General features: G+C 36.4%; 1 protein-coding gene across 6 annotated transcripts in view; it reads left to right on the top strand.

The window, feature by feature from the left end:
- Nucleotides 1–9861, top strand: part of PLEKHA8 (pleckstrin homology domain containing A8) — a 94392-nt gene that overhangs the window by 67686 nt on the left and 16845 nt on the right. For all 6 annotated transcript variants that reach the window (XR_005021188.1, XM_036863177.1, XM_036863178.1 and 3 more), the window contains 7 exons: nucleotides 69–227; nucleotides 1270–1310; nucleotides 3129–3286; nucleotides 5445–5604; nucleotides 6009–6094; nucleotides 9285–9343; nucleotides 9728–9858. Coding sequence is in view for 5 of the 6 variants with exons in the window: in XM_036863177.1 (XP_036719072.1) it covers nucleotides 69–227; nucleotides 1270–1310; nucleotides 3129–3286; nucleotides 5445–5604; nucleotides 6009–6094; nucleotides 9285–9343; nucleotides 9728–9858 (794 nt within the window). In the remaining variant the exon portion in view is untranslated. The remainder of the gene's footprint in view (nucleotides 1–68; nucleotides 228–1269; nucleotides 1311–3128; nucleotides 3287–5444; nucleotides 5605–6008; nucleotides 6095–9284; nucleotides 9344–9727; nucleotides 9859–9861) is intronic.

Genomic DNA, 9861 nt, shown 5'->3' with positions numbered 1-9861 from the left:
GACATTCCACAACTGGGCTTTTTCCTTTTTGGCAAGGTAAAGGAGTCTTCACTCTGGTTGTTTTGTAGGAGGGAATTGATGTGGGAACTCTGCTGAAATCAACCTGCAATACTTTTCTGAAGACTTTGGAAGAATGCATGCAGATCGCAAACGCAGCCTTCACTTCTGAGCTGCTCTATCGCACTCCCCCAGGATCACCTCAGCTGGCCATGCTCAAGTCCAACAAGGTAACAGACCAGGTCAGCTTGGCTGCAGTAGGGCATGATGAAAAGTTAAGAAAGTGATACACTGAGCTAAGTTCTCCATCACCCTTTGGCAACTGATAAAGACATTTTTGTAGTGGACTTTCCTTTATGTCCACTATTATATATGCCCTTAGTCCCTTGTATCCAGTCAGTTAGTGTTGGCAGTTTTACCACCTGAACATGTCTCTCTCTGATGTAGCTAGTTTCTTCTCTCCAGCCTTCTTGTCCAGGGAGTCTTGCTGAGATTGGTGATAGCCTTCTAACTAGTTGCCTTCAGCTCGACTCTTCCAGGCAGCCTACGGTGTTTCTGTTCATGCAGTGTAAATTGGGCCACTTTACCTAAGCCTTTTAGTGGCTCCCTCATTGCCTACAGGTTAAGGTCAAAACGTCTTAGCCCCTTCCCACATCGCCAACCTCTTTCTTTTTCATAACCTGGCTTGAACATATTAACTGCTTGTAGCTCCCCCGCTTCTTTGGGCCATTTCCCAGTACCAAGAATGCCCTTCTCACCTGTCTTTCCCTGGTTAGCTCTTATTCATCCTTCAAAATTTAATCTCTCTTTCCCTGAATCCCTTAGTTGGGCTAAGAGTTCCTCCTCTACGCATACCCCTATCTTAGCCTTATTCTATATTGAAATTACCTTAAGGGCAAGAACCCCATACTGTTTACCTTTATGCTTCCAGTGTTTGATACAATGCTGTATCATAGTTTGGTATTTAATAATATTTAATGAGTGTAATAGTAATTACAAGAAAGCTAACCACCAAGGGTATAAATATGGTAACTAGGCCCTTCAAAAGACCATCTTCCTTTTTCTTAGAAATTTGGGTACCCTTATTTGAATAACTATTAAAGACTGGTTGGGATCAATGACTCCTTTCTTTTGGGAAGACCTAAAATTATTCCTCTTGAGTGGGGCAGTGTGTGTTATGATCATATTTACCACTTTCGTATGTGATAAAACTCTAAAATATTCTGTTGGGAGTTTAACATGTGAATTTTCTTTTCTTTGCTTCTTTTAAAGATGAAACATCCTATTGTACCAATTCATAATTCATTGGAAAGGTACAGTAACATTTTTTGTTTTTTCTTCTTTCTAAAAATATAAAAATAAGGATATTGGTATTCCTTGTTTTTTTTTAAGAAATTATGTGGTGGACTTCCCTGTTGGTGCAGTGGTTAAGAATCCACCCGCCAATGCAGGGGACACGGGTTCGAGCCCTAGTCCGGGAAGATCCCACATGCCATGGAGCAACTAAGCCCGTGCGCCACAACTACTGAGCCTGCGCTCTAGAGCCCACGCGCCGCATCTACTGAAGCCCACGTGCTCTAGAGCCCGTGCTCCACAACAAGAGAAGCCACCGCATTGAGAAGCCCATGCACAGCTACGAAGGGTAGCCCCTGCTCGCCGCAACTAGAGAAAGCCCATGTGCAGCAACAATGACCCAACACAGCCAAAATTAACAAATAAATTAAAATAAATAAATTTAAAAAAAAAAAGAAAAGAAATCATGTGGTGGTTTTTCTCATCATTTGAGATGATACCAGAGGTGAACCTGAAGCACTGCAGATCTTTCATTCAGCACTGACTACTAGGGAAGATGTTTGCATTTCCCCAGGATATGGATCTCACCCACCACATCTAATAACTTTTCATTTCTCTGTTGTACTGAGTATTGGAACCTCCTCTCTTGTGAAGGAGCCGAGCATTGATTTAAGTGTGGTTTTATCAGAAAAGACAGTGCTATTTTGTTTTGTTTAAAAATAAAAATCTTAGGTAGCTTTACAGGTTGGAAAAAGAACGTAATATCAAAATCTGAACTACTGAAGAAAAGTACACGTTTACACAGTTGTGTTCCTATTATTTAGGGTCTTTATTCAGTTATTATTTCATATAAGCATTCCTGTGTTTTGACATTGTCCATGTATTTGTCCTTTCAAGTTATTATTTAATATTTTCATCTCTTTATATACTGTTGTTTGGTTCTTTAGTACAAGGATTGTTCCCCAATTTGGTTAATAATTTTCTCCTGATGTAAATATTTCTACTAGGAACATCGTTGTAGATTTTTTTTTCTTTTGAGGTATTTCATCAATCTACTCCTACATTTTTAATTGCCAAGTTGAAATATGGTATTTTTTTAGAAAAACAAATGCTTTTCCTGGAGTCAACATGTAGCTTGGACCTTTTCCCTTTATTCTTATTAGAAGAAAATGGTTTTGTTCTAATTTGGCTGAGTCTAGTTATTTATAATAAGATGTTATGATTGTCCCTTTAACAGAATCAGTTATTTCACTTGCATGTTAAATAGCCTTTTATGTTACCCTAAAGAGCAACAGATCCTCAGGATGTATTGTGTCCTCCTGGGTTTTTTTTGTCTTCCTTGACCACAGCTTGTGGCTTCTAGACAGTTAACTGCTAGGCAAACAAATGGAAGTGGCCAGTGATTTGAGAGGTGAGGAGAGAGAAAACCTTCCAGGGAGAAGCTGAGGAAAGTGAGAAAAAGTGTTGAATGTGGTACCTGTAGAAAAGCTGATTGAAAACCAAAGTGCTATCAATGAATATTTCCTGTTGCTGGTGGGGAGCAGGAAGTTTGAGTCAGCTGAGGGTGCGTGAAGAGCCATGAATGGCTCTTTGGTCTCTGAACTTGAGCCTGGAGACAGGCCTGCTCCCAGTACAGGAGATACCTGCCTTGGAGGCAGGAGGGTGGGGTGAGAGATTTGGCTTGATTTAACAATTCTGTTTTTTAATCAGTGTTAAAAGGAGTTGGTAATTGTGGTTGTGGACCCTTCCCCATCCCTCAGAATAGGATCTATCTGTGCAGTCTATTTATGACCAAATAATTGGACTTTTTGGCTTTTTTCCTTTTAAAAAAATTTTAGGCAAACAGAGTTAAACAGTTGTGAGAATGGATCTTTAAATATGGAAATAAATGATGATGAAGAAATCCTAATGAAAAAGAAGAGCTCCTTATGTTTGAAACCTGCAGAGACAGATCGCAGCATATCAAGTGAAGAAAATACAGATGATAATATAACAGGTAAAAACAAAAAAGATGTGAGGCAGACCATTGAATAAAAGGATCATGGGGCTTTGATTCATTATCCATGATGAGACACTTGATAGGGATTGACCTCAAGACAGCGTGCTAGGTAGCTCCCGAGGCAGATGTTCGTAAGATAACAGAGTTCACTTGAAAACGTTCTGCCATCCCACCTGACCCCCTATTGAAAAGGCAGAATGAAGAGGAGTTTCCCACTCACTGTTCTTAGCTGTGATGTTCATGGGCTTCAGTGAGCTGTAGCTGTCTGTGCTGACTTTTTAGAGAGTATGAGTATTAGGGTCTTCTGCTCAGAATTTCAAAGTCCATTGAACATAGACTATGATGTGAGACTTAAGAGTCTGCAGAGTTATGGCAGTTCAGTTTTCCATCCTCCTGGTTTCTGGTGAGGCCTGAGGATGTCCGGATTCACCAAGTACCATCAGATTTTCGCCTGGCCGTCTCTGTGTTCATCAAGCCAAATTCCCAAGTTTTAGGTAATAATCTGTAGTTGAAAGTGCTGCCCTTTTTGATTTACTAATTTCATTGGCTCTAACTACTAAAACCAACTTCAGATCAGTCCATGACAACCATCTTAGAGTTTTTAATTGTGTTATAAGTGTGTATTAAATAGTTTGAAAATAAAATTTTTTTAAAAGTTTCCTCCTCATCTCCTCTGGTGAGTGGGGGGAAGAAAAGATGCATTTTCATAGCTGTTAACCTGCAGCAAGCAATCCATACATCATTGAAGTCTTATCCCTTGAGTAAATAATAGACAGGAGAATTTCTATTAAAACAGTACTATTAATTTGACCCAATAATTTTTTCTAGGAATTTGTCCTCAGGGAATAGTCAGATTTAAAGACAAATATATATGGACAGGGATGTCCTTTATGACATTACAGTTAATTCTCATTACTCATGGTAGTTTTGTTCTATAAAGTCACTGCAAACACTGAATTAGCAAATACTGAACCGTTGCTCCTAGGGGAAATACATGGTTAGGTTCCTGCAAGCCTCTTTTCACATTTTCATCAACTGATCAGAACATATTGTTGTTTTGTGTGTTTCTGTTTAAAGACACTTTGTTGGGGAGAGGGATAAATTGGAAGATTGGGATTGACGTATACATACTACTATATATAAAATAGGTAACTAATAAGGAACTACTGTATAGCACAGGGAACTCTACTCAATACTCTGTAATGGCCTCTATGGGAAAAGAATCTAAAAAAGAGTGGATATATGTATATGTATAACTGATTCACTTTGCTGTACAACTGAAACTAACACAACATTGTAAATCAACTGTATTCCAATAAAAATTAAAAAGAAAAGAGTCCCTCCTCCTAAAGGAAAAAAAAAAAGATACCTTGTTTATATATATTGTTGACTCATTAACATTGAACCCACAGCCAACAGCACTATAACTCATGCCTGAACAAAGCTTATCTTATATAAGCTTATATAACACGTGTTTTTCCATAAGGCACATCACAGCCTTCTTGTGCTTAGGAACACTAGGCAGCACTACACTTGGGGGTCCTTTTAAACAGCAAAACCAACAACAAAATGCACAAGAATGCAAAAAAAAAAATGGCACTAAATAAACACATTTGCGTACAGTATGAAAGGTGAAACAAGAAGGCAGAATGTCACCTTGTTCGACCTCAGCTGGGAACATGCGTGTCAGGTAACTCAAATTTTTTCACCACTCTGCACATATCCAAAATGACTGCAAGAGTGCCATGAGCGTTGATTTTAGTATTACAAATAAACTTCAGCAAGTAGGCAAATCCACAAAGACAGAATACACTAATAATGAGGCTCAACTCTATTTATAATACTGAAATTTTAGAAACCACGTAAATGCCCTCCACATAAACATGATTCAATATTGCATGGTCATTAAAACCATGTTTTGAAGAGTATTGAATGATAATGAAAATATTCATGATATACTGTTCAGTGAAAACAGGCTAGATGAAAATCTACATGTATTTAAACTCAGTTTTGTTTGTGTGTGTATGTATAGTATTTCCCTGATTTTTCTTTCTGTATACTTTTCTGTGTTAGAAATGTTCAACAATGAATATATATATATTAACCTTATAATACATAAATAAAAGGTTAGTAATAGGTATCTTCTGCTTTACAGTCCAAAGTGAAATGATAAAGGAAGATGGAGAGGAAAACCTGGGAAATCATGACAGCCACTTGGCACAGTCTGAATCACACTCCTCAAGCAGCTCTCCAGAAGCCCACTGGGAAGAAGGCCAGGAAGTCATCCCAACTTTCTTTAGTACCATGAACACCAGGTATTCTGTACTCTCTAAAATCACTGACAGTTGGATACCAGCTTTCCTTCTGGAAAGTCAATCTTGGTGTTCCTTTCAGGGGATGGCGTATCCTAACAGAATAGAGAATGTGGCATACCAAGCGTCTGCTTTACTGTTCACCTTGCCTGAAGCAGTGGATAAGAAGGAATTGGATTGTGAGAGTATACTCTGTCAACAAGTTTTAGCTTGCTTTGGTGGATTATCTTTGGAAAGTGATTTTATTAGACTGTTATAATAGAAGAACAGTCACTGGGGCGTATTTGTGAGATGAAGCTAAATGATTTGACCTACAGAGGGGCAGCTGTTTTCATGACTGCCTCTGAACTGCAGAGCATGCTAATGTATTTTCAATCTTTCCTCCTCTGTATCACCAAATTGTTTAGCTTTAGTGACATTGAACTTCTGGAAGACAGTGGCATTCCCACAGAAGCATTCTTAGCATCATGTTATGCTGTGGTTCCAGTATTAGGTAAGATTGCTGGATTTGCCTTAAATTCATAGTCTCTAGAATCTGTTTCACTGCAGTTATTTTGTAGTAGAAATATGCTGAACTATGTGTACAGTGAGATGACCCTTCTTATCTACCTCTTCATATCACTAGCCACATATAGTTAAAACTGTGTGACCTTAACATTATTACATATTTCCATTTCATTTCTAATTATGATTAATATTGATCTTAGAGTTGTGTAATGAAAAAAGGGAATTCTGTTTTCTAGAAATCATACTTAAGAGCAAAAGTGAAAGTAGTTGAGGAACAGATCCTCAAATCTGTTGATACTATGAAAAAACATTTTACCAGCTAAAACTTTTCTCAGATTAAAAAAAATTATATATATAACTTCATTTAAGTTTAAATTACATTTACTTTTTATAGAACCAGTAGTACCAGGAATTGCTAATGTGTTGAAATTTGCTATAAAATCCATTTAACTCTGTATCTCTTATTTAAATCAAGGTATATCTTGCATAGAACTTAACTGTTATAATTCAGTGAGTTTTGACAAATACATCTACCTATGTAATCCACACCTCTATCAAGACAGAGAATGTTTTCATCACCCCAGAATGTTCCCTATGCCAGTCAGTCCACAACCTGTCACCCAGCCCAAGGCAACCATACTGATTTCTGTCACCATAGATTAGTTTTGCGTGTTCTAAAGTTTCATATAAATGGAATCATGTTACGTCCTCTTGCATTATACTCTTGATATAATGTTTTCACCTTTGTTGTTACATGTATTAGTAGCTCATTGCTTTTTATTGCTTAATAGTATTCTATTAAGTGACTCTACCCCAATTTGTTTATTCATTCTCCTACTGATAAACATTTGGGTAGTTTCTTGTTTGGGGCTATTATAAGTGAAATTGCTCTGAACGTTTTTGTGTCTGTGGGCACATGTTTTCATTTTTGAGTAAATACCTAGGGGTGGAATTGCTGATTCCTAGGGTTTATACATGTAATTTCATAAAGAGTGGCTGTACCGTCGTATACTTCCAATAGCGATATATGAGTGTTCTGGTTGCTTCACATCCTCACTAGCACTTGGTGGTGTCAGTATTTTTGGTGTTAGCCATTTCTGTGAGTGTTTGGTGGTATCTTGTGGCTTTAATCTGTATTTCTCTGATGACTAATGATGTTGAGCACTTTTTCATACGGTTATCGACCATTGCTATCTCTTCCATTGTGAAGTCTGTTCAAATCTTTAACCTATTTTTAAAAGTTGGTTAATTTTCTTTTTATTATTGAATTGAAAGAGTTCTATGTATGTTCTGAATAACGTTTCATTGTAGACATACTCATTATGAATATTTTCCCCCAGACTATGACTTGTTCATTTCTTTTCTTAATGATGCCTTTTGAAGAGCAGGGTTTTAAATTTTCATTAAATCCAATTTATCTATGTTTTCTTCTTTTATAGTTAGTGCTTTCAGTATCCTAAAAAATCTTTGCTTATCCCCAAGGTCATGAAGATAGTTTTCTGTGTTGTCTTCTACACTTTTTATTTTTGATTTTAAGTTTACATGTGTGATCCATCTTGGAATCAGTTTTTTATGTGGTGTGAGGTAAGGGTTGAGATCCCTTCTTTTTTTTTTTTTCCTTTATCTGGTTATTCAAGAACCATTTGTTGAAAAAGCATCTTTTTTCCCTTTTATATTACCTTGGTAGTGCTTTGAAAACCAGTTGACCCTGTAAGTGTGGGTCTATTTCTGGACTCTCTTTTGTTTCAACAATCTGTTGTTTTTCCTCATGGTAGTATTACAGTATCTTAATTACTGTGTAAGGCTTGAAATCAGATAATGTAAGTCTTCCAGTTTTGTTCTTCTTTTTCAAGATGTTTTGGCAATTCTAGGTCCTTTGCATGTCCATATAAATTTTAGCTTTTCAGTTTCTATTAAAAAGCCTGTTGGAATTTTGATTAGGATTACATTGAATCTGTGAACCAATTAGTAGGAAATTGACATCTTAAACAACATTGAGTCTTCTAATCCATGAATGTGCTGTATCTCTCATTTACTTAGGTCTTCTTTATTTTCACAATGTTTTGTATCGTGTAAAGGTCTTACACATCTTTTGTTAGGAATAAATTTTAGAATTTTATGTTTTTTTATGCTATTGTGAAAAGTATTTCATTTTCCAATTTTTTATTAATAGCATATAGATACAATTGACTTGTACATTGAGTTGTTCTTTACAATCATGAATGAGTTAATTTATAAAATGTATTTTCTGTGTTTATTGAAATTATCATGTTTTTTTCCTGTACTTAATGTAATAAATTACATTGTTTGGATGAATTTAAGCCGGCTATCTTGCTGTCTGTTTCTACCATCTTGCTACTTATTGTCTGTTTGTCTCATGTGTTCTTCCTTGTTTACTCCTTTCTTGATTTCTGCCCAGTTAATCAATTATTTTTTGTATTCTGTTTTATTTCCTCTTTTAGCTTTTTAGCTACCTATCTTTGTTCCTGCCTTTCTTTTGGATGAGTCAAGTATTTTTTAGAATTTTATTATATTTTCTCTTTTGGCTTTTTGGCTATACCCCTTTGTGTTACTTTTTTTAGTTGCTCTTATCCAACAAAAATATTCAGACTACATATATAATTTAAAATTTTCTGGTAGGCATATTAAAATCGTAAAGCAAAACAGATAAAACTAATTTTAATATTGTATTTTATCTAACTTGGTATATACAATATATCATCTGAACATGGAATCAATATAAAAGAATCATTAATGAGATATTTGGCATTCTTTTTTTGGTACTAAGTCTTTGAAATCTGGTATATATTTATACTTACGGCATATTTCAGTTTGGAATAGGTACATTGCAAGAGCTCAGTAGCCACACATCTGCTGGCTACCGTATTGGACAGTGCAGCCCTAAGGATTACAGTGCGCATTCTAAACTTATAAGGTTATCCTCACCTGCCCTTAGGCCCTTATTATAGTTACTCACTTCAGAGCAGTGCAGTAGAAAAAAGCAATGACAGTGTGCCAGGGACCTTTGAAGCTTATGTTTAGAAAATGATTTAAAAGCAAAAAATAAAAGTTTGGCGGGGGGTGGGGGGGGCCTGTTAAATTCATTGCTACTATAAAAAATATTTTCCACTTGAAAAAATTGCTTTTTCAAAGATGTTTTCAATCTTTTCTTCTAGACAAACTTGGCCCTACAGTGTTTGCTCCTGTTAAAATGGATCTAGTTGGAAATATTAAGGTGAATATACTGGCTTGTCTCTGTGGAGACTGTATATTTGGAGGGAGTAGTTGCATGAAATCTCATTCAGAAACAAATGATTGTTGAGTTTTATACTCGGGATGAAAAGTATAGGCCAGCTGTAAGAACCTTTCTCAGAGGAAAAAATACTTTAAAAACAGTACTTTAAAACCCTCAAACTATTTAATTCTAGCTTAAGCCTAATAAGAATCCTCAAACAAATAAAACAGATTACTTGGAAAGCATAAGGAAGAAGGTAAGAGAGGCTTAATTCATTTTGATTTCTTAGAGGCCTGGTTGACAAACTTATGTCTCAACAGTAAACTGACTTGCTTGATAGCTTTAGTGCTTTTAACTTAGGTTATTTCCCTGCTTCTCCTGCAGAAAGTAAATCAGAAGTATATAACCAACAAAGAAGAGTTTACCACACTCCAGAAGATAGTGCTGCACGAAGTGGAGGCCGATGTAGCCCAGGTTAGGAACTCAGCTACAGAAGCCCTCCTGTGGCTGAAGAGGTG

This window comes from Balaenoptera musculus, chromosome 9, assembly GCF_009873245.2.
Source record: "Balaenoptera musculus isolate JJ_BM4_2016_0621 chromosome 9, mBalMus1.pri.v3, whole genome shotgun sequence".
Classification (NCBI taxonomy): Eukaryota; Metazoa; Chordata; class Mammalia; order Artiodactyla; family Balaenopteridae; genus Balaenoptera; species Balaenoptera musculus.
The sequence above is the reverse complement of the archived record's forward strand: the minus strand, read 5'-3'. Positions and strand labels throughout refer to the sequence as shown.